The sequence below is a fragment of the Myotis lucifugus genome, unplaced genomic scaffold (assembly GCF_000147115.1).
Source record: "Myotis lucifugus unplaced genomic scaffold, Myoluc2.0 scaffold_56, whole genome shotgun sequence".
Taxonomy (NCBI): Eukaryota; Metazoa; Chordata; class Mammalia; order Chiroptera; family Vespertilionidae; genus Myotis; species Myotis lucifugus.
Genome location: NW_005871104.1, coordinates 2,988,203 through 3,013,041, shown reverse-complemented (window position 1 = coordinate 3,013,041; position 24,839 = coordinate 2,988,203). Strand labels below are relative to the sequence as shown.

Below are 24,839 nucleotides of genomic sequence, written 5' to 3'. Positions count from 1 at the left end.
TAGACTTTTCAAGAACATCTGTCTTTGTACTCTGGTCTCGAAGGTCCAGCATGATCTGGCTCCAGCATCATCTGGCTCCAAGCCAACTTTTTCGGCCTCATCTCATGCCCATTTCCACTTTACTCACCACAGACAGTAACACAGACCTTGTCCACAATGGGGACTTTGCTTTATTTCCTCTGTCTGGAATTTGTTTTTATCCCAGCCTTCACCTCAATGTCTTTTTCTTATCCTTCAAGTCTCAGCTTAAATGTTACATCCTCAGAGAGTTCTCTGTTGATGAGTCTATAAAATATCTTTCATCCTCTGATGTTCTCTTTAACATTATCAGATATATTTCAGTGAAAGCACTTCACAGCATTCATTTGGTCTCTATGCATTTACTATTAATTCTCCCCCACTGCCCAGGTTGTGAGCTTCATAAATGCAGTGTAATTCTTATTATTTGTGGTATCTTGAGACCCTTTGCCCAATAAATAGAATTTGATCAATGATCAGTAATTATTTGATGAGGGAGTATATGGATGAAAGACATTTAGACAGGTCCAATTTGAGATGGAAACGAGAATTCAAATTGTAAGTTGAATTTCGTTATCATAGAAGCACACAATGCAAGCATAGCCCTGAACATTGTCTCTGAGGTGAGAGATAACACTGATTCTTAATTGAACTTGGAAGAAAGAAGCAGAGGGGAGAGGTTGGAAAGACAGACAGTGATCACTGAAATAAAAAGGAAACCATGGACCTGCATTGTCATCACTGCCTAAGGACAAACCTTCCAGATGAAAGGGAGAAGTTGGCAAAGTACAAAACTTCAGAAAGTCCAAGGAAAATGGGCCTTAAGAAAAGTCCATTGAATTCTGATCAGGGACATCACTAGTGATTTTTGAATGCTCCATTTCAGTGGATGGATGAGAATATGAAATTTTTAGAGATTACCAAGAATCCTGGAACCCTGGGCATCAATGAGAGTAAAAGTAAGTAAGAGGTAGAGAGGGTAATAAAGGTAAGTTAAGATCTTTTTAATGGCAGAAAAGATCTGTTCACATTGAAAAAGCCAAGACACCAAAGGCTGCAAAGAGCATAATAGTCAATATATTGCTGAAGGGGGAGGATGGAAATGAAAACTCCAGGGTAGGAATGCAGCACAAATGTGAAAGATGGCCAAGTATATATGGGAAGAAGATGGGTCACCCAGTGAAAAATATCAGTAGTTCAGGCAAAAATGGGCCAGGGTACTTTTCTGTAATGGATCTAAATTCGTGTTCTGGAAGCATGGTGTCTGGGCCATTATTATCAGGATCACTTCTGGTGCTTGTTAAAAATACAGGTTTCTGAGATGCACCCAGACTTACTAAATTAGAATCTTTTGGTGCGATGCCTGGGAGTCTGCATTTAATCAATACCCTGGAGTGTTGCGTATACATTCCGAAGTCTGAAAAGCACTCGCAGTGGAACATAGGTAATTGTATTTCCCATCGAGCTCAGCTAAGCAGTGCTGTGCAGTCGTGTTATTACACTGCGGTTTCCGTGTATGCTTGGGGTCCCTTGTGGGAGGGACCAGAGGGGGATCCAAGTTTTGTGAGGTCTGAAGCTTAAACAACATATGGGGCCATTTTAAGGGGAAAGAAACCTGAAGAATTAGAAGTACAATCTTAAGTTAAACACATGAATATTTATTTGGAATGGGAAAGAAATTTAAATTATTAATTATAGAAGATGGCATATCATAAAATCCAGAAAAATAACATTAATAATTAACTGTCTGACATACTTTTTCTACAGTTTTTGGTCGCTTAGTGTCTTCATATGACAGCTATTTGGCACTATCACATTTGGTACAGACAATGGAAAAGATCATTGTTTATTGAAATTGGTAATTTCAATAGAACTTCCTTTTTAAAATGTAGATGGTTGTGATGCATAACGCACTCAAATTTACATACAAAAGACAGAGGCACAGTGCACATAACTACAAACACAAGAATTCTGAATAATTCTATTTTCTGTGTCCCATAAAAAAGAAAAATGGTGTGGTGCATTTATAATTATATATGCTGAATTGAGTATATCCTTGATAGGAGAGAATTTCTGTTTTGACTAGGTGTCAATGAGGATTGAATCCTACATTTGAAATTTTTCATATCTGATGATAGAAAAAATGTCAAACTAGCTTTTGACTTCTCCACTACCTGCCTATTTCTGGAGCTGCCCACTATAGGAGATGTTTACATCGCAATATGTCTTGGTCCTGCACCTTCATGACACCATGCTTGGTGAGTTGACACCAAGGGTGAAATAATTCCTGGAAGACATTTCTACACCAGGGAGCTAGCAATAATGCACTTCTACAGGGAAGTGCCTGTAAACCATATACATATATACCACAGCACCCAAACTATATGCACCCCTGTTTAATTTCCTGTTAGTTAGACCTCCAAAATGCATGTAATTCCTCCAAAGTCAGGCAACATAAAGGGAAGCTGAAGAAGGCAGGGTCCACTGTAGCCGGTTTGGCTCTCATATCAGTGTTTCTCTCTCTGTCTTCCTTTTTCTCCCCTTCTCTCTTTCTTTCTTTCCTCTTCCCCTCCCTCTCCTCTTCTTCTCTTTCATTCTCTCTTAAAAAAAAATGAATGGAAAATAGTATCCTTGGGTGAGAATTAACAAAAAAAAAGAATGTATGATGCTGGCAATGCATTATTAATCTGCCCCTCCCAGGGCCAAGGAAGGGCCTGAGCAAGGGAGGACCTGAAACTTCAACTTCATTCTCTGGACAGCAAACTTCTTGTGAATCAAAGAGAAACACAGATTGGAGATCGTCTTTCCTCTTATGTTTTTAACATTACAACATGTTGTGTGTGCTTTTTTTACTAGAAAAATTAATGTACTCAGCATATCTAAATTGTCCCTTTCCAGGCAGGGTTATTGACAACAGATGTTTCCATTACAGTATGCTTGCCTGGCAAGGCTCCCTATAGCAATCATTCCTAGAAAATTGCTCACTCCCTTCCCTGTTCCATAACCTATTGATCGGTCGAGTGATCTATCAATCTATCTTTTTTTAATTACAGAGTTGCAGATTGGAGTTTGTTGTTTCATTTAGCTCATGAAACTGGGCAAGGGGTGTGGTGGAGATAGAGGAGCCCTCAAGAGATAGAAAAGGCCACCACATCAGGCATCAGAACCTGAGTTCTGATCCCTGCTCAGCTTATAATTCGCTAAGTGACTTGAAAGGGAACTACTTTCCCTTCTGGCCTTTGAGCAACTCAGCAAGTCAATAAACATGTCGGGCAAAGTCAGTGGTTTCTAGGAGTCCAAGGGTTCTGCAGAGGTGCCTCAAGAGTGGTTCATCCCTCATTCTTGCTCTCTTCCTGTTTTATGTGCTAGATTAGAGTTTGTTTCAAGATTTTTGTCTCAAAATGGTTGTACTATGGGGGGGAAAAAGAAGACCCTTTTTTATTTATTTTTTATTTTTTTAGAAAAGTTGTCCCAAACGTTTGAAATGACCTGGGAAGCTTTTTAACAGTTTTAATTCCATCATAGAGCTCAGAATTTGAATTTGTTCCAAGTTTCTTTTGAATCCTACTGCATTGAAAGACATTATTCTACACCAGTGGTAAGCAATCTTGTCTACACGTTAGGATCATTTGGGAACTTTTAAAAATGCTGACGCCTGGGTCCTACCATTGTGACTGTTATTTAATTGACCTGAGCATAGAGATTTTTGAATAGCTCCTCAGAGGTCTCTGATGGGCATCAGGATTGAGAACCCATAGTGGAAATAATCACTGAATTCTGACAAGTTCTAACAACCTGTGTATGAAAGAAAATGTAAAAGTGTGCTATCCATCTCCCCAGTCTCTTATAGATATTTATTGAACATGGCATTTCTGTTCTACAGCTAAGCGATGTAATGCTCTCATTGGTTGGGGGAGTGTCAGAGGAAAGACAGCTGGTGTGGGGGGATATCTCTAGCTCCTGGACACTCATGTGTGAAGAACTCCTTGCTGTTCATCGTACCCACAAGAATCAGGGACTGCTATTCTTGTCCTTCTCCTGCCACATACCCTGTAGCCATGCACAAGTGGGTCAGCTTCTCTAGTCTTAAACCAGGTTATTCATAAAACTAGTTGGTTGGAATCAAAGAACATTTCAGATATGGTTCCAAGATTCTGTGATCATCTTCTTAACTTACAGAATATAATTTCATAGAAAATCAAGGCTTAGTTTCCTTCAGACTGATATGGCATCTTTTTTTCTCTTCTAATTGAACTTTGTAAAAGGGCCAGTAAGTGATGACTTTGTGTTCCTATGTTGTTGCAATACAGCCCTGACCTAGAGAGTTGTAAGGAGGTGAGTTACTAAATAGAGATTTTCTTGCAGCATGAACCTCACAGCTGAGTTGGGAAACCAGTACTTTGGGAGCCTCCAGTGGAAGTTTGCAAAGATACAAATAAGAACTTCCCTGGTGTTTGGCTTCAACTTTTGTGCACCCCCAAACAGCAGCAGATGTCATAGTGGATGGGAAATCATTCATTCATTCGTCATTTATACATTTATTTCTTCACTTATTCATTCCAGGCACATGTATTTAAACATATCCTCATACTCGGGCCTGGTTTCACTCTTAGGGTCATGTTCAGAAATGAGACAGACATCATAGAGACCTCTAGTGACTCTAAGTAAGAATTCGCTTGGATTTTCAAGTGGAATGCCTCAAGGCCTTGAGTTCTGGGGGGGTGGGGGGAGGGGGTGATTTTACACATCCATTTTAATGATTATCTGAAAACCATAAAGTAACCATATTCTGAACTACCTGAAAAATGACCTAATAACCAAGGATGTGATTTTGGGCCCCACACTTTGTCACCAAAGTACACTTGGTCACTCTGGTATCTCATGTCACTAATTCAATTGCCGTTGAGTAAGATGAAAATAAACAGAGGTGGGTCTTATTCTTAGGGAATGAAGTGTGCCTACCTGAGGACCAAATGGAGTAAAAATCCCCAAGTAAAGGTTGTGTGGTAATTTGAATGGAGAAACTCAGTAGAGGCCCTGTGGTCACATGGTTCATAGCCGAAGAGGGATGATGTGCTCATCAGATGCTGCGCTGAAGTCCGTGGTACCACACTATGCACTTTAGTTTTAGCAAATCACCTTCCTTTGTAGTAGTCAGTTCTTTCCCATTTTGAATGATACATGTTGGTAGCTTTGTTTGGATTTAATTTTAAATTTTGGTGTGGTTTTATAATTTTATGGAAGTGATCATTTTACTCAGATTTGTGTTGGTACCTAATTAGTAGTGCTGGTATAAAGATAATTTGTGTCGACAGCAGGGATTTGGGAAAGCACCCTTACTTTAAAGGAGGTTGGCATATTACTTACTATTGGCAAATATTGTTCTGACTTATCTCACTCTACTGTGATCACTGTTTAACTAGTTCATTTCTTCCATTAGCCTGCAAGCTCCTGGAAGACATGCTTACCCTTTATTTGACTTTGAACCTCCTTTCTGTTTATAAATAAATGAGTTGATTGATACCAATTAGAATGGTCTGACTCATAAAGACTAAATTTAATGGTAATGAGTTCTCTGTCAAGGGAAGCATGTAAGCCCAGGCTATTACATATTGTTAACTATTCCTGAGTCAGGTGAGGTTTAATCAAGTGCCCATCAACATTCCTTTGAATTTTGGAATAGAGGGATGATCAAAATTGTTACTTTTGCCACTGACTTTCTGGCAATTAAGAATGATTGCATTTGAGCCCTAGCTGGTTTGGCTCAGTGGATAGTGTCAGCCGGGTCCTGGGTTTGATTCCAGTCAAGGGCACATGCCGGGGTTGCAGACTCAACCCTCAGTAGGGACTGTGCTGGAGGCAGCCAATTGATGATTCTTTCTCATCACTGATGTTTCTATCTCTCTCTCCCTCTCCCTTCCTCTCTGAAATCAATAAAAAAATATTAAAAAAAAAAGAATGATTGCATTTTAGGTCATTATCCCCCAAATAAATTGCCTGAATGTTGTTATTATAGCACTGCAGTAAACTGCTGGGGTTATTTCATTGCCTCAGACCAATTCCAAATTTACTTCTAAGACTTTAATAGATCTTGAGTGTCTCCCTCACAAAGATGTTGGATTCTAAGAGACCTTTCAAATGGCTTCCTAGGGTCCCTTCCCTCCCAGGATACGTGTGTATGTGGAAGGTTACACACATCATGGGAGATGGCTGTGTGAACGGAGAGGGCTGAAGCAACCGTGCAGAGGAGCCACTTTTGTCCAGAGGGTAGAAATGTACGGACAGCAGCCAGCCATATCTCTCCATCAGTTGATTTTTTGCCTTTCTTTTTTTTCTTTCCCCCTCTCAGCAGTTTAATGTGAGTGCTTCTCTCCCTCTTCGTTTATTTCAGATGCCTCAGGAACAGTACACACACCACCGGAGCACCATGCCCAGCTCCGGGGGGCCACAGGTGTACAAAGTGGGGATTTACGGCTGGCGGAAAAGATGCCTGTATTTCTTTGTCCTGCTGCTGATGATTTTAATACTGGTGAACTTGGCCATGACCATCTGGATTCTCAAAGTCATGAACTTCACAATCGTAAGTAAAACCACCCAAGTTTCTTTACCTCTCCTTGTAGGGGAGGGACCTGTGGGGCGAGGAGGAACATAGAAAAGCGGCGATCGTAGGATTCAAAATGCCCTGCAACCTGGTGTCTTGGTTAAAAAAAAAAATTCTGTTCAAATGACAAGGGAGGATGGACTTCTATCTCCTCTCAGTTCCTTGGGGGCTGGTTATCCAGTTTAGAGGCATCTCCTCCTTTATGGCCTCCTGTATGCGTTCGCTCATTCTGATAACTATTCTGTTTCCTGTAGTTTACAAGCACTTTGAGTAAATGATGCAGGAGGAAATATGGGATAAATTCAAAGTGTTAAGTTTTCCTTAATTTTAGTAATGATTATGAAAGGGTTTGTGAGGTAAAGGGTTGAAACATCGGGAGGAAATTAGACTTTGGGGATTATCTAAGAATTTTAAGGGTTTGTACCAGGTATCCCATTACTGTGGTTAATCGGGAGTCTCCTTGATGTTTTGGGAGGGCATTCTCTTTGCCACCACCGGGGTGAGAAGGAAATAAGAGGAACAGAGCCATGTTTCATTTTTTAAGAACTTACTGTTTATGCTGCTTTGAAAGACATTTCGCTGTTGGTACTGAGGGCTACTCTGCTGATTGAATATTCACTCGTTGAAGTTCAAATTAAAAGAAAATCTTGGCAAAATCATTTCTGAAGTTATTCTGAGGTGGTGTGTTTTGTTTTGTTTTTCCTAGAGATTTCCTGGCCATTCTAGCAAGATAAGTAATGTATTCGTAAGGGTGTAGAGGGCACCAATCGGCTGCCCTTAGAATCCTTTCTTGTGATGTCAAAAGTCTAATTAGATTTGCAAAAATAAATAAATAAATAAATAATTCTCATTTGATAAAGCAAAGTGACCATAACACAATGAACAGTCAGGTTTGCATGTGACATTCCCAAATAGGAGAGTGGATATTTGCCTTTTCTGATTGATCAAGGTCCTTTTTATCCTTAACATGCTATGGGCAGTCACACTCCTTGGCCTGGGCAGTAACTTCTGCTTCAGCTGCTTTTCCTGTCTTCCCTGCCTCCCGGAACCTTTCCTGGGGCCCCTCAGCTCCTTTCTGCATCTGTTATTCTACTTATCACTCCGGATAATAATTTTTGCATGTGTTTCCCATGCAGACTGAACTTTGAGAAGAGCAAGGGCTGCATTTTTCTCTGGGTGCCTTTATTCATCACGAATGGAAGGGTTGCATGGTGCTTAATTAGGACTTAATTAGGACCCCATAAACCAAGGTCAGAGACACTGCTTCAGGCATCAGAACGGTTCACTCTAATGCTTGTCGTTAAAGCTAGGAAACTATCTGATAAAAAGTTACCTTGATTTTACACATTTCTTTCTTGAGGAAAAAATAGTTCAATTCTTTGAAAAATAGAGAAAGTCTTTGGTATTGCAACATAAAGTTTGGAAGAGGATACGGGTCAGTGTCCATGGGATTGTAGGGGTTCAAGGTAATTTACTCTGGACTAGGGGAGCACATTAGCTTCTGTTTCTGAATTAGACGCGGCAGACACTTTGTGAACTTGGACTTACTTTCTTTACAGACAAAGAGAATTCAGAGAAGGATTTTAAGCAGACGAGAGAGATGTGATCAGATTTGTGGTCTAGATGCTTGCTCAGGGGAGGATGCAATATAATGGGGGGATTTTCTCAGAGTTTAGGGCTCTGAAGACCAAGTCTGGTCCACTTGTTCTTAAGTCTTTGTGCCTGTAATTGCCAATTGTTGATGTTCATGTTGTGTGGTGTTTTGATTTGAGGTTTACAAACTTGTAAAATGGAAAAGCTTCTGAATTGCCATATTAAATAAGGGAAGCCTGAAAGCCAGGTAGGAGAATGGACAATAAAGTTTCAAAAGAAATTTAAAGGGATGGCATTGACATATCTGACCATGTACTGGTTGGAGGTGGGAGCTGAGGTATTGGAAGACATTCTGGAATTCTCCCAGGTTGTGGCTGGTGAGATGGTTGGCTCATGGGGCCCCCCAAAAAACAGGATAGAATGCCTTATCTTCCCCCTGGAGCTGCGCTGTAACTCCTATATGCCCTGAACTCCCTATTTGGGGCTATTTTTTGTTATTTTTACCTAGTTTGGCATGAAGTTAATTTATAGAACCTGAGAGACTTAGGAGTGAGTGTGGTGAATATGAACTCAAACGCTGATAAATGTGATATTATACTAATGTGGCTTTTGAAGTGTGTTTAATCTGGCCAGCCTAATAATGAGAGGTCCATGCAAATGTAAATTGAGTGACAATTCATTCTGAGAGTGTGTGAACTTAGGGAGTAATATGACATTAAAGTAATAATCTATATGAAATAGGCTATTTCCCATAGTTAAGGAAATTGATTGCCAAAGTTGAGAGTTCTTAGAGCTTTACCAAACCAAGTACTTACTGGGGTGAGAATAATGCCATTATTAGCTATAATCAGTGCTTTATAACAGTAATGCATTTGTGCAAATAGAGCTGAAGTGTCGGGAAATTGGTCTTTCCCTGCAACTTCAGAGCATATGTTCCCATCCATCACAGTGTAAAACATATCCTTTTAGAATTATAATTCTATTCCACAAATAATCATTTAGTACTGACCGTGAAGATCTTAAAAATGAAGGAGGTATTAACCAGTGTTACATTGGAGCAAAGGAAAACAACGAGATGACAGTCCGGCGTTTTCGGCAGGGATTTAAAAATATTGCCAATAGAAAGAGTGGTCATTTTGTACATCTGGAGTATTCAATAATTTGGGACTTGGGAAAGCTCACTCTATCATCAAACCCTCTGAGTAACAATGAACCAAGAGAATGACGTCATCTGACCGTGTTCGTGAGGACTTGGCAATGTACCCAGGATCGGATATCCAGAATTTTCTGTCGTCAGGCTTGCATTCCGTGCCATCCCCAAGGATGTATGCTGGAAGACTCCTTCCATTATAACCGTCTGGACAAACGTCCAACCAAGTTTTCTTTGTCCCAGATGTAAGTCAGAAGAAAAATGAGGTTGTTCTCTTGGGCTCTTAACAGGATATTGTGGTGTTCATTTCGAGGCAGGAGAGCAAGGTTGCACTTTTCTGCTCAGTTTCCCCCCATGTGGGGGAGTGTGCAGTTTACTTATATTGTAAACACCCATAAATCGGCCCATCCTAGTTCAGCACAGCCTGTGCTGTTCTGAGGAACTAATATTTATTACGCGTCTGTTCTGTGCTGGTCACTGTGCTCGGCATTTAAAATATCTCATTTAAATGTCAAAACAACTCTACAGATGAGGGATTATTATCTCCATGGTAGTAAAAGGAAACCCAGGGCTCAGAGAAGTGGTAGACTTCCTGAAAGATACACAGCGAGTAAGTCAAAGAACTGGTGCTTGGCTTCAAAGCCTAAGCCTTCCCACCACACTGTACCCCTCCCCCCAATTGCCACAATGATCTGGCTCCTCAACTAAACTCTGAAGCTGGCAAAATCGTCCGTTGTCTTTGTTGCCCACCTGTGTCACCCAATTATGAATGTCTTTCCCACCTGAGGAATCCACGGACATGTCCTGCCTAGAGTAGTTTCCTGGTCTTTCTGAATGTTCAGTCCTTATCTCACTTCTCCTCTCCCCGTAGCTGATGATTTCTGTCTTTCCACTGTCTCCACCTTCTGTTTTATGACCTTGTTGTGTTAATGTGAACATTTAATGTAAACTTAATACTAATACCTGTGTCTTAGGCTGGTGTGATAGCTGTCAGCTAATTCATGATAAGCATTTACAGCAGCCTCTGACGCAGAGGAACACTCAAAAGTTGGCACCAGAAAGTCACGAGCCAGCCTACACCACAGCGTAGTGGTTAAGGGCTCAGACTCCGGAGACAGATGTCCTAGCTACAAACTTGCTTTCTGCTACTTTGGCAAGTTTCTCAACCTCTCTGTGCTGCAATCTTCTGGGAGTAATAGCAATACCTACCTAGTCATAGGATGGATGTAAAATGTAAATGAGGTAATGAATGCAAAGTGCTTGGAATGGAGCCTGGCACATAGTAGGTGCTTTCTGTGGCGTATTTGCTCCCAGCATCGTCATCAGTTATTGAAGGCTCATTTTGGGCCAGGCACTATGCTATTGCCATTAATAAGCATCACCAAACCTAATCCTCAGGCAGATAGGCACTGTGAGGAGACCAGCTTCACACGGCAGGAGAGAGGCTCAGCGTCTTGATTTGAGGTCTCACCGCTCTAACATGGTACAGTAGAGATTGGAATCTCAGCAGTCTGATTCTGGAGCCTGGTCTGTTAGCCAGTTTGATAAATTGTGGGCAGTGCAGAAAGCCCTAGCATGAGTGTCAGGGAACTGGATGCTGAGGCAGCCTTGTTCCTTTGGGGCTCCGTATAGAAATGAATGCGTTGACCTAGGTGCCCTTTAAGACTGTAAGGCATCTTCCTGTTAGGACACTATGGTTTAGTCCAGCCGTGGGCAAACTAAGGCCCGCGGGCCGGATCCGGCCCGTTTGAAATGAATAAAACTAAAAAAAAAAAAGACCGTACCCTTTTACGTAATGATGTTTACTTTGAATTTATATTAGTTCACACAAACACTCCATCCATGCTTTTGTTCCGGCCCTCCGGTCCAGTTTAAGAACCCATTGTGGCCCTCGAGTCAAAAAGTTTGCCCACCCCTGGTTTAGTCTTTGGGGCTCTGCCTTGACCGAGTGAGAGCTTCTGCTTCTGCCAATGCATTCTAGCAGCCCAAACCAAAGAACTTGACCTCGAAGACCTCCCCAATACTATAGTATTGATCATCCATATCATCATTTAGTACAAGTGGTTAATAAGTGGCAAAACGTAAGAGGGAGGCATGGGAACTATCAATAGGTGGCATGATCTGTTAGGCCCGTGAGTGTGAAATCACTTGTTGTTAGATGAAATAGGAGCCTGAGCAGTCACCTCACTGGAAATCCTCATTTTACCCAGGACTGAAGCAAAGTAGATAGATAGCAAGGTTGCCTGACCCAGCTTCAGCACCCCAACCATCCTGGGAACTTCTCAGGAGAAAGCATTGTGTTCTCTTCACTTTGTAGCCCCAACCTAGTGCCTGGTATTCGGTTGGCTTCCATGTGTGTGTGTCAGTTGCCTTTGTGCAGACCACATAAATCAAATAATGGATGTCAAGTATCTGGTCAGTGTCAGACACATGGTAGTTCCTCAGTAAAGTGTACCTGTCTATACCCATGTTTCATAGATCCGCTAACTTCTCTTTCTCTTTCCTTCATCAAAATGACAAAATTCAAACCATTGAACTTGAGGTTATGGAAAAAATGAATGTCCACTTGTTTAAGAAAAACTTCTACAGAACTTACTTCATAATTTTCCACATAATCCTCATAAAAACCCCACCAGGTACATACATTTTACAGATGGGGAAGCAGAGGCTTCGAGAAGTGCAGCCACTCCTCCAAGGTCACGCTGCCAGGAGCCAGGAAACTGGGATCCGGTCACAGGGAGTCTGACCCCAGAGCCCAGGCTCTTGATCAGGACACCACGCTGCCCGTTTTCCAAGTGTGATTTTTCATAAAGACAAATTGGATTTGTTCAGTGCTGTGTCAAAGACATGATTTATTTATCCTGCAGTGAGATGAAGATCCGCTGAGGGTCAGAGGAAGGCATTCTAATACTTGTAAATTGGACACATTGTAAAACAGTAAAAGCCAGAGGGAATGACCAGTGGTTCCACGGCTCCAGACAGTTATACAGTGTCTGTTTGGGGAAGGCTCAAGGTATTGGGACCCGTCAAACTAACTCAAGTAGAGGGGAGTGAGAGTACCGATGCCCAGGCCGGGGAGAGGGCTGTCATGGGAGCCTAGGGCATGAATGCCTGGGACCTGGAGCATGTCAGGAACCAAGGCTCCTTGGGGATGTCCACCCTCTGGCTTTCCTGGACCACAGGGCATTAATCTTGCCCTGGAACATTCTTTTTTGCTTGAAGGCCAGGTTGCCTATACCCTCGCTGGGCTACCGATGAGCTCCCTGTGTTTACTCAGGTTTTCTTCTTCCTTTCAACGTCAGCATGCATCTAGCTGCCTTTGACCTTCCCTGAATAAATGACCTTTCCATTTCAGCTCTCACCTCTAGTGGTCCCAGTCTCCTGTTACCCAGGTGCATTGGCCCACATCACATTGTAGCTTGCTGGACTGACCACAGACCCAGTGAGGGGCCATTAGCTGCATCCCGGGAGGATGAAGCCATGTGGTTCTGAGAATCCTGCTCCTTGAGCAGCCAGCTAGGACTTCCCCCCAGTAGAGAGGTCACTCGCAAGTAGTATCCACAGACTCACTCGCCAATAGTGTCCACATTTGATTTCTTATAAACATTGTCCTTTTTAAGCTTTTCTCTTCTCATTTATTTTCCAAAGTCCCCCCAGTCTAGCTGACATTTTGTGTTTTGCTGTACCTGGTGCCATGCAGTGGTAGTGGGTCGGGGAGCGAGGGGCATGTAGTACCGAATTTCTTTGTCCGACAGCTTCTCCTAGTCATCTGTGAGTTCCAGAAGGCAGTCACCTTACACTATTCACCATTGAATCCACAGCTTTAAGCTCCTTGCTTATTAGCACACAGTAGATACTTAGAGTGTTTATTGAATAAATGAATGACAAAAAATATAAATAGGCAGTCACTTTACATCAATATGTGTGAAGATGGGCTCATAGAGCTTTATATTGCTCTTAAAATGAAGAATTAGTGGATTTATTAGGGTAGGCGGGTCATAAATGAGATGAGTGCTTGAATTTGATTATGAAAGGGATTTTTAATACAGATACTCCCTCCTGTGTATCAACTACATGCTACATGTTAATGATATGAGAAAAGAAAAGTGTATTAGTGGAGTGTGAAATAGCATAGAAGCAGGAGACATCATCCTCGTTAATACAGGTGCTTAGCAAATGAGGGAAAATGATATTATTGGCTTTAGTTGTACTTTTCGTTTAACACAGTTAATGAATATATTGTGTGTGTGAGAGTAGCATCCACTTCGGCCCAGATACCAGCTTCACTTGGGAGCGTGACAAGGCCTCCCATATTGAGAACATCATGGCTCCATCCCTCAGTGCTTTGACTCCTTTGGTTGCTTCTCATCCATTAGCTCATATTCATCAACCTGAAAAATCACCACAATGTGATTTTTTGAAGGCATCATGAAAATTGCAGGAAAACAAAAGACAGAAAATGATTCTGTTCCATGAGCAGTCCTGGGATAGGGCTCTGCAATGTCCAGTTTGGTTTGAAGCTCACTGTGTTTTGTATCTTTGCATGAATGCAAATCATTAAGGATGATTTTGGTCATTGTCATTGCTGCAAAATGCTGTACACCATGCTTGCCACACACTTATACAATCTATTGGACAAATTTGCTTCAATTCAGTCAGTATTTCTTAAGCACACTATGCTTTGTGCAGTACCCTGTGTTTGGTATGGACAATAAAGATCATAATAAAGAAATCCTATTCTTTAATAGATCGTAATTACTAGGAAGAAAAAATACATGTGTAGTTTTAATGCATTCCAAAAATGACAAGTATTTTAAGGGAATATGAAGAAGGAATCAGCCAAATGTAGAAGGCCCTTGGAGACAAGGCCTTTTGAGTGGTGTTTAGAGCAAAGAAAGTACCATGATTGTAGCCTGAAAGCGGTGATTTAAACTTGGTCGCAGAGCCTCAGACACTGTGGTTCCAGTATTGAGAGCTCAGGGCCCTGGAGGGACAGGAAGGAGGCAGGGGGAGAGGAAGGGAGCTGACACTGGTCAAGTCAAACAGGATGCAAATTATACTCTGGAGAGGTCACCCTGGGAAGCTGAAGATCCAATTATAAACAAATTACTGTGCAGCTCCAGCCTGTCGTTTGGATCATATTCCTGACCTTTGCCACTATTACAGTTTTCATGCACTCAGAATTCTTTTTATGCGTCTAGAATTGAGAAAAATAAAGAATGTCAGAAAATCTCCCTGGAAGTACTGCTGTCTTCATGCATCACCCATAGCCGCTCACACATGGAATTTTAAGGTCTAATCGGTCATGCTGTGGCTGTGAACTCTGAACAACTCTCAGAAATTGGAAGTTGTGACCATGTCTTGGGGATCTGTTTCCTCTGAGGCATTAAGCTGTCATAGGAGAGAATTTCCAATCCCAAGGGTCACATTATCATGAGGGTCAGTCCGTCCACAGTAGCTGGGGGATTATTCAGGCTGTGGAAAGAAACCCAGGACATAAGAGGAGGTTTCAGGTTAACTGGGTTGCCTGAGAATCATTAGTTAGGATTTCTAAGTCAAGTTGGCTTTTTAATACTTCGCCTGGAACTGCACTGCCCAATATGAAATTGAAAGTAAATAATGTAGAAATGTAGTGCCTCCATCACACCAGCCACGTCACACACGTTCAGGAGCTACCTGAGCAGACGCAACACATTTCCATCATTGCACCAAGTTCTCAGTTATAAAACAGGTCTAGACTCTGCTGGCCCATCTCTTAGCTAGGTCTTAGAGGGCGTGCTATGCCCTTGAACAAAGACGTTTTTCATTCCTCTCCATATTGCAATTTCTGCCTTTACTTTCCGTGCCCCAGACAGTTTTTAAGACCTGGAGCCATGAGATTAAGGTAGGAAAGCAAACAAACAAAATAACTCAATTTAACAGAAAGAGGAGAATAAAGTTTCTTATCATCTGATGAACAGATGGTCCAAAATAACATATGTGAGACTATGAATGATTTTTCGTCTTGCCCGTGAGGAGCAAGGTGGAATTTTGTTGTGTGAAGAGTTGTGCTGAGGGGGAGGGTCAGGGACCATTTCTGAGTCTTATTCTACCGATATGTAACATATGCAGTTTGGAACAGCTCAAATAGTTTCTATGTCTAATTGTTTCATCCTTCCATTCTCTTCAACTCAGATTAAGAGAGATTGAATCACATTTTTCTCTAGAAGTTTATTTGTGTGTGTTTGTTTGCTTGCACTAGATTTAATTAGACAAAAATCCAAGATGCTAAATGCCAGGAAGTACATCTGATGTGCCTTTTTTAATTTTTAATTTTTATCTATTCAATTATTTAATGAATAACCCATCTCATTATCTAGTGCTACACAACAAACCACCCCAAAAATTAGTGGCTTAATAGAACAGCAGTCATTTGTTTGCTCAGGAATCTCCAATTTGGGCAGAGCTCAGTGGGCTTCTCTGAGCTCCCTGAGGTCTCTCTAGCCCTTGAGCTGTGGTGACTCCAAGGCTGAGGTTGTCTCAATAGCAGGAGCTGGAGTCATCTCAAGGCGTGTTTACTTACATGTGTGGGTGGTTGATGCTGGTGGTGAGCTGGGACCTCAGCAGCCAGAACACCTACACATGATCCCTCCATGGGCCAATTTGGGTTTCCTGTTCGCATGGTAGCTGGGCTCCAGAATGTGTTGCACTTAAGCGGTGGACATGCATCATGCTGTCATGATCCAGACTCAGAAGTTGGGTGGCCTCATTTCCATTTTACTCTGCTGGTCCAGGCAGACACAGAATCCTGTCTGGATTCACAAGGATGGCACTTAAACTTCACCTGTGCTCGGGGACATTGAAGTTTCTAGAGAAGAATGTAGGATGGGCAATGGCCAGTGTAGCTCAGTTGGTTGGCATTGTCCCATGCATAGAAAGGTTGCCAGTTTGATTCTTGATCAGGGCACATGCTAGGGTTTGGGGCTTGATTCCTGGTAGGGGGTGTGCAGGAGGCAGCTGATCTCACATTGATGTTTCTCTCTTTTCCTCTCTCTAAAAATCAATAAAAATTCTTTAAAAAAAAGAAAAGAATGTAGGATGGGAAATTATAGTGGGTCAAATGGTGGCCCCTTAAAAGATAAACCCTTGGCTTTAATCCTCTTAATCCCTGGAACCTGTGCATGTTGCCATATATGCCTTATCTGAATTTAGGATCTTGAGGTGAGGAAATCATCCTGGATTATCTAGTTGGGTCCTAAATCCAATGACAATTGTTTTTATGAGTCAGGCAGAGGGAGATTTGACTTAGAGAGGCAGGCAGTGTGACCATAGAGGCGGACGTTGGTGAATTTCACCCACAAGCAATGCCAGCTTCTCCTCCAGAGCCTCCAAGGAAGTGTGGCCCCACTGACACCTTAATTTCAGACCTCTGGCTTCCAGAACTCTGAGAGAATAAATTTCTGTTGTTTTAAGCCATCAATGTTGTGGTAAGTTGTTAGGGAAGCCACAGGGAAGTCATACAGAGATAGTGCTGCAGTAATCTATGGAAAGTACAATGTACCACAACAGTAACCAGAGCAGCTATCAACCATACAAATGCCGCACCTTATATTGAGCACAATGCTAAGTCCCTGTGTTCTCTCTCTTATTCCTCAATGACACTGTGAGGGGGTGGGTACTGTGATCTCCCCTTTATCTATGAGGAAACAGAAGTGCAGAGAACTTGCTTAACCTGCCCAACTTCTCCAGCTAGTAAGAATCAGAATCCAGATCCAGATGAGTCTAACTTGAATGTTGATGCTTTTGACATGCTTTGAAGATGTTTACTGTCAAAATAAAATAATTATATCATAACTAGTCATCTATTTATTGAGTAACGTTCCATGGCATGATATTGGGGTGTAACTAGGAGTCCTCAGGAATGGGCATTTTAAAACTACTTTAGTACTGGTGAACCCTCAAGCAGTTTTAGCCTTATGAATACTTTAAGGAGCCATACTAACTGCATAACTGACACCTGTGTTATAAAAATCATGGTTTGGTTGCCTTTTGAATTACTTTTCTGCCTTTACCAAGCCACGGTGAATGGTCTACTTGTTGCTTTGATAAATGAGCTAAAGAACAGGAAGAAATTCCCAGGTAGGAGCATAGCCTTTCTGTTTCATGGTAACTATAATGCTTATGTAGATAAAATTCTGAATTTTGGTTAGCTTTTAATTATCAATCAACTTTATTATGTGGAGAACTTACCATCTCTTAAAACTTAATTTTCTAATAGTAGGTGCTCTGTAAGTAAGAGTTTATTGATAAAGAATGAGTAAAGAAAGAACCTAATGTCAGTTTAAGCCTTTTCAGTAGGAAATACTATACCATAGACTATGGAGTCATTCAATACCCACTTATCAAGTACCCAGTATAAGCAGACGCTCCTGATGGAGCCCTGATGTGCAATTCTCTCCTCAAACACTAGCAATAAAAAGTTCCATGAAGTCATTATCACCATGTCGACATAATCATCATTTTATCACAATAGGTATTTTTAGGTGCTTGCTATATTCCAAGAAACAAAATAATAATAAAAAAACAACAACACAGAACTCTGTTTTTCCCTCGTAGCATTTTTATGCTTGTAAAGGTTCTTTGCACCTTAGAAAACCTATTCATATCTACTGCACTCTGTGATTCTTTCTTTGCAAACATCCCAATGGGAAAGACATGTCTGGGGTCATTTAATTTAGCCCTTTTGATTGAAGGAGCAGCTGAGGCTCATGATCTGCTTAAAGTTTCATGCCCAATAAGTACTACAGTCAACCTCCCAACTTTAGAATAAATAGGAATGAACAGGAGCAGTAGACCTTGACAACAGTTTTATTTTGCAGACTCAAGTAAGTCAGGAAGCTAGCATTTATTGAATATATGGTAAAAGACCCAGCACCTTCTTGTCCCTTATCTGCCATCAAATTTAGGTTGGCCAATATTTATGCACAAGACTGTAATCGGCCATGTTAAGCAAGCTTGTTTTCTTTCTCTAATAAATCTCTTAATTCCAAGATTAAAAAAAGGAAGTACTTTCACTAAAATCCAAAGATAGAGAAAAATGACCATTTGGGTCCCTCAGTCTCTCACTGAGTTAAACCGTCTTCACGCCATACGTAGTTGGTTGCTGTTTTAGAAATGAATGCTTTATAGTTCACATACGAAATTTCTGACGTTCTCCACTGAAACCTGCATTGTGTTTCTTGGCAAGGAGGGTTTCACGAGGGCTGGGATAATCTGTGCCTTGTTTATTCACTGGCGTAAAGCCCTGTGCTTCTTTCCGACTTTTGTCATTTTTCTTTGAAAAATAATTTTCTGGTCCCAGTTAGGTGAATGGTTCCAAATGAAATTCTCAACTCTTCAAATCTTTTGTTACTCTAGTTACTATCTGGTGACAGCCTAATGAATGAATTACAGTCATTTACTCAACAAACGTTTGTTGAGCTCTTCCTGTGAGCCAAGTACTGTGCCAGGTGTTGGAAGTACAATAGCGAGCAGAAGTAAATGCAGTCCCTTCCTCATGGAGCTTGCCGTATAATGGGGGAGACAGGAAATAATCATACGATGAAACAAACAAGTGTAAAAATGCCACTGTGATAAGTGGATGCTGTAGGAATGTTTGAAGGGGCGATTTGGCACAATCAAAGAGGGCGGCTTTCAAGACAAAATGATTGCACAGATACCAAAAGTGAAACTGAACAAAGGAAGACAAAGGAAAGAGAGATGATGGCGATCTAGAAAACAATGTCTGTGGATTCCTAGGATCTGGTAATAATTTCCTCTGGGGGTGCAGTTAGATGTTTTGGGGGTTGAGAGTGGTGAGACAGGTGGGAAAGGCCAAGACTTTGCCTTGTTCCCACATTCTATTGACTATTTTGCAAGGAGAATGTACTTATATGACACCCGTGGGATTCAAAAAAATTAAAAATAAAAAAATGGTAAAAAGAAAATCCTAAGTAGAAAAGAAGTAAGGTTGTGTCATGAGGGTTGCTTTCTTTAAGGACCATTTGGCTACATTTGGTTGAATTGGGGACTCTACCTATAAGGATAAGTACATATTGTCATTCCCCACACTTACTACAAATACTTTCTGCATTAGAAAAAGGAAGCTTGTTTATAGTAAGTATTTTGCATTCTTCATTGGCACAAAACAGTATTTGGCCACTTTCAGGTACATTAACTGCAGGATTTGCAAATAGATGATTGTCATTAGTAGGATGACATGTATTGAGAGCTTATTCTGTGCCAGGCATGCTCCTGAGCACTGAGCACCGGCTATATCATTTCATCCCTATAGCAGCCCTAGGAGATGGATCCTATACTTATCCCCTTTCTCCAGACGAGGAAACTGAGGCTTAGAAGAGAGGTCCCGTCACTTTCCCAGGGTTGCAGTGAGTGACAGAGCTGGGATGTGAAGCCTAGCTGAACCCAGAACTCCTAACAACTGTGCCATCATCCTCCCATGATACCCCGCAGGCTGGGACATCACTGTCTTTATTCCTCAAAGCCCCAAGTCCTCATGCTTGTGACATGATTAGGACGGTACCAATAGTCAACCACAGGGCACATGAAGAATGCTGTGGGTCTGGGGGATCCCTAAGATGCACTGATTCCCAACACTTTCTAAATGCCCATATATTAGAATGAATACTTCTCATTCCCACCTGGTGGTGTGCCTCCCACCCCATTTATTGAGACGGTGTCTTTGTGTTTTATAATGGACCTCTCTCTCATATGTTATGAATCCCTTCTTGAACTTAGAGAGATGAAGAGGCCTTGCAACCAGCAGACTTACTTACGTTAGAACAAATCCTCTCAGTCCAGACTGCCCAGCTTCTTGGCTCATTTGCCATCACACTCTCATTGTCCAGGGTTGTTCTGCAGCCATGGTTCACCTGATGCTTTGGAAGGAGTCTGATATGTGATGAAATGAGATGTTATCGAGGGGCAGGGTGCTTTAAGGTGCTTTATAGACAACAGGCTGGGTTCAAGCCTCAGCTCTGCTACTGAGGATCCAGGTGATGTTGGCAAGGTAAATTCACTTTTTTGAGCCTTGCTCACTCATTTGTCGTAAAGGGATTCGCGATACTCGCTTTGCTGAAGATTGGAGATAACCCAGCAAATGCTTGCGATTATTATTGTCAACTTGAACACTTGGAGAGTTGCCTTACAAAGAGAAGATTATTCAGTTGCTAAAATTGAGCCTAGAGTCATAAGCTCCCTTTTAAAGGAATGACTAATGGAGTCTTAAAAGCATATATCATGTGGGTGTGGCTGAGAAAAATCATCCCTGCTCTTAGAATTGCAGTCACTCTGATATTTGATAGGTACACATTATTGCTGATTCAACTTAGAACCGTGTGAAACAGAGGAAACTAAGTATAGCCATTCTGGTGAATGAGACGGTTTATAAGGAAGCAAACTACTAAATAAACAATGCAATTGTGTACTGTGTCATGTCCTCTGAAGGAAGTACAAAGATGTGACAATAGCTTGCTTTAAACACAGATCAGCATAGGCATCTCTGGAGAGGTGAATATTAGTAGAAGCCAGAAGAATGAGTGAGAGACAGCCAAGCAGTGAGCTGAGGGAGATTCCAGGTGGAGGGAGAGGCAAGTTCAAGTGCCCTGATGGAGAGAAAGCATGGAGTAGGCAGTCTCTGTATAATGGTGAGAAGAGGGACTTGCCATTCAGTTTTCACTGCAGGAGAGAGCACCCTCACTAAGAGGGAACGAAGGAATAACGCATTTATACTTGGGTCCCTGTGTGCACTATGCCATTTATGAGAGGCTAGTTGACCGTGAATGACTTGTTCCTGATTTGTATGATGTGATACTTACATATGTTGTTAGCCCTGTGCCTGTAGCTGGTCTATTCAAAGTCTGGATCCCTATTTATCAAGGAAGATTGAATGTCCAAACGTCCTAGAACTAGTGATGATGGCATGATGGCTGCTAATCTCAGGGCTGGCCTCTGCGATAGCACCATTGTAAAAAACGTTCAGTAATGAATACGTTGGAGAGCAATTTATGAATAGACACTCCATTTGATTTTTCACAGAGTCCAAAGCAACCTTAAAGTATTGTAAATGGGCCCCATTATCTAATCAGGGAATTATAGCAATCTATTAATTGCTGTTTCTGATTATTTGCATTTAATTAAGGGGTACTCTTGAGAAAATGAAGGACAGCATAACCTCAAAATATGGCTTTACATCTTGGATAATTGACTATAATTTCTGTCTGTGCAGCATTCCTAAATTGTTTATTTCTCCAGATGTTCCCTAAAAGCTATGATTTTACCTCTTTCCTTTCAATGGGTGAGTAGGGGTTGCTCATAAAAGCTTATATAGTTTAGTTTTCTAACTAAATTAAAGCTTAATTAGTCAAAAATCCATATCTGTGCTGTGTTTATACAGTTTATACAAGCATAATTAATTTTAGTTAATTGCATAAGTAGCTTTTTTTTATGCAAACAGTCACTTTTTTTCTGATGACCTCTAAACGTCAGATTTTGGGTTAGCTGCATGTCTAGCCTTCCCTGGTAATGCTAAATCAACTTGCATGATTCTAAAAGTATTACTCTTTCCTTTGATTTATGACTTTTATCATGGAAGTCAGTGATTACCTTGGCAACCCATGTTTCATGTTTGGAAAATACAATGAAAAAGTATACTGGAATAGCATTGCTTTTGTTTTGATGGGAACCAACAAAAAAATAGAAATATGATTTCCATATGTTCTCCTAAGCCCACTACTTCTCATAAAGTTACCTAGACGTTTTCAGTCTATTTGAATGACAGTTCAAATTACATTGATCAGCTAAATGTCAAAAAGAAGAGCTATTATTTTTTAAACCTCCTGGCATTTCCTGGATTTCTCTTCCTGAGAAGGATAGCTTTACCATACACTGAGCCCCGCTCTCTTGCTGCAGGAGCTGTTCCCTTTGCAGAGGTCTCTAGAACGCCATGTTTAATCCTGAGGAATTTTTCTTTAAAACACAGGCCTTCTCACTTGATTGCAATTAAACTTCATTATTAGTTCCTTCATCACTTCCCTGAGAAATCTTGCATAGAAACATAGGATGGTGAACTGCTCCCCTTTTCTCTCCTCCTCGTTCATGGTCTGGGAGGGTTGGGGGTTGCTTGTGCTGCTCTTTCAGGAGACACAGAAGCTTCTTTCCCAGAAGCACCCAGCAAAGCTCCCCACATGCCTCACCGACCTGAGTGGCATTGCATGTCCATCTGTGGACCAGTGAGTGTGTCCAGGGAGTGAGATTAAGAACTTTGGCTTGGGCCTGAGTCACAAGTGCCACCCTATTACCCCAGGCCGAGGGACTGCGTGGGGAGTATGGGAGCAGAATGAAAATGAGGATCACCCTAAGTGAAAGGATGGGGATGTTGGGGAGATAATCACAGCTGCATCTCACAGAGATGAATGCACTGTATTTTACTGGGACTATAACAGCCGAGGCCTGGGACACCTCTTGACTTTAGAGTGACTTTTGCTTTAAGATAGTCAGCGTAGGCGAATTTGGAATCTGTAAAGTGCTCTTTCTGGCTGTATTTCTCCAAGCTTCATTAACAGCCAGTATTATAGAACCAATTCAAAAGGAACATGTTTTCAGTGCCTATCTTGTTAGCTTCAGGGCTACATTTTTTTAAATGCATAATGAAATCCATGGAATATTCAGAAAGAATCTGACGCTTTGCAAAATTGGCTCTGGGGGCTGTGCCTGGCTTATATTTGGAGGGAAAAGTGTCTGGCCATTGCATGAATTGAAAATCCTTTGGTCCGTCTCTAGGCTACTGTTAGCCGTAAGCAGTTGAAAAAAAAAAAGAGAGAAATTCAGTATGTGTGTGACTTTCAAAGACTCTGTAGAGGTTCAATACCTCTTTAGTCTTGTACAGACTATAGGAAGGTCGTTTTCCCCTATGTGTATGAAGTCGGTCTCTCTACTTTGTGGGTTTTTGTTCATTTCAGAGGATAAGAAATGGGAACTGGCTATTGTTAGTGACAGGCCAGTGCTTCAAGAATAATGAGAGGCACTCCTCCTTTTCCCTGGGGGTTGGTAAAGCAAAAGTACATACAGACTTGGTAGCTTTTTCTAAATAGCTATCATTACCATTTTCTCTCCAGGACCATGTAGGGTCTTACCATTATTAAAGTCAGGACACTTGAGCTATGGTCTGGGACCTTGGGAAAACCACTCGTCCCCTCTGGGCATCATGGTTCATGTTGATAAAATGGAGAGTTTTAGAGGCATGAGGAACCCAGTTATATCTCAGATAGCTTTTATCTTTAAAGTTGTAAACATCTGAAATGGGGAGATATAAAAAGGGACTTCTGGTTTTGAGATAGCATCTTACTTCTCTTAACTATCTACAAAAATAGCTAAGATAAAATAAAGGATGAGGAGTTATCTACACTAATAATAGAGGAATATGCAAATTGTCTGGGATGCCTTCACAGTAACATTAATGACCAGCAGACTGTGTGGGGCAACCAGGCCAGCAGGGGGGTTAGTGAGGGATGACCAAATGACTGAACAGCAGGCTGTGTAGGGTGACCAGGCCAGTAGGGGGGCAGTTGGAGGTGACCAGGCTGGCAGGGGGGAGGCAGTTAGGGGCAACCAGGCAGTCAGAGGGGGGCAGTTGGGGGCTACCAGGCCAGCAGGGGGACAGTAAGAGGTGACCCGGCTGCAGGGGGGGGGGCAGTTGGGGCGACCAGGCTGGGGAGGGTGCAGTTGGGGGGCACCCAGGCTGCCAGGGGGGGGACCAGTTAGGGGCTTATCAGGCAGGCAGGCAGGTGAGCAGTTAGAAGCCAGCAGTTCTTGATTGTGAAGAGGGATGTCCCAAGGGGTCCCAGAATTGGAGAGGGTCCGGGTGGGGTAGGGGAACCCCCCCCCCCCCCCCCATGCATGAATTTCGTGCTCTGGGCCTCTAGTTTCATTATAAAAAACTAGGGATGACAATCAATCTCCAAGCAAATTCTTAGGGGAATTTTCATAGCCCTTCAAGGTTTGTGAAAGTGCATTAAAGGACACAGGTAAAGCTACTGTATGTTATGACATTGGAAATAGAGAACCTCCCCCTCCCCCCCCTCAGACACATACACACACACGCACACACACACATGTACACACACACACACACACACACACACAGCAGAAATTCCCTAGAAGGTACTTTATCTTCGATGCAAAATCCAATATTAGTAGCAACTGGGAAGACAAACATTCCCACTTTTTTTCTTCATGGGTGCTGTTTTTGAGTCAGTCTGTTCTTCAGTTCACACATGCATATATATACAGACATATGCACTATATATGCACATACATACACATGCACACAAATACGCACATTTATAGACATACACATACACACAAATACATACATTTATGGACACATGCACATAAATGCAAATATACACACATATGCACACATACTAATTTGCATGCATA

General features: G+C 41.7%; 1 protein-coding gene across 1 annotated transcript in view; it reads left to right on the top strand.

Annotated features, from left to right (window-relative positions):
- Positions 1–24,839, top strand: part of SGCD (sarcoglycan delta) — a 293,165-nt gene that overhangs the window by 14,792 nt on the left and 253,534 nt on the right. The window contains exon 2 of the mRNA XM_006089085.3: positions 6,410–6,598. Within this exon, the coding sequence (XP_006089147.1) occupies positions 6,410–6,598 (189 nt within the window). The remainder of the gene's footprint in view (positions 1–6,409; positions 6,599–24,839) is intronic.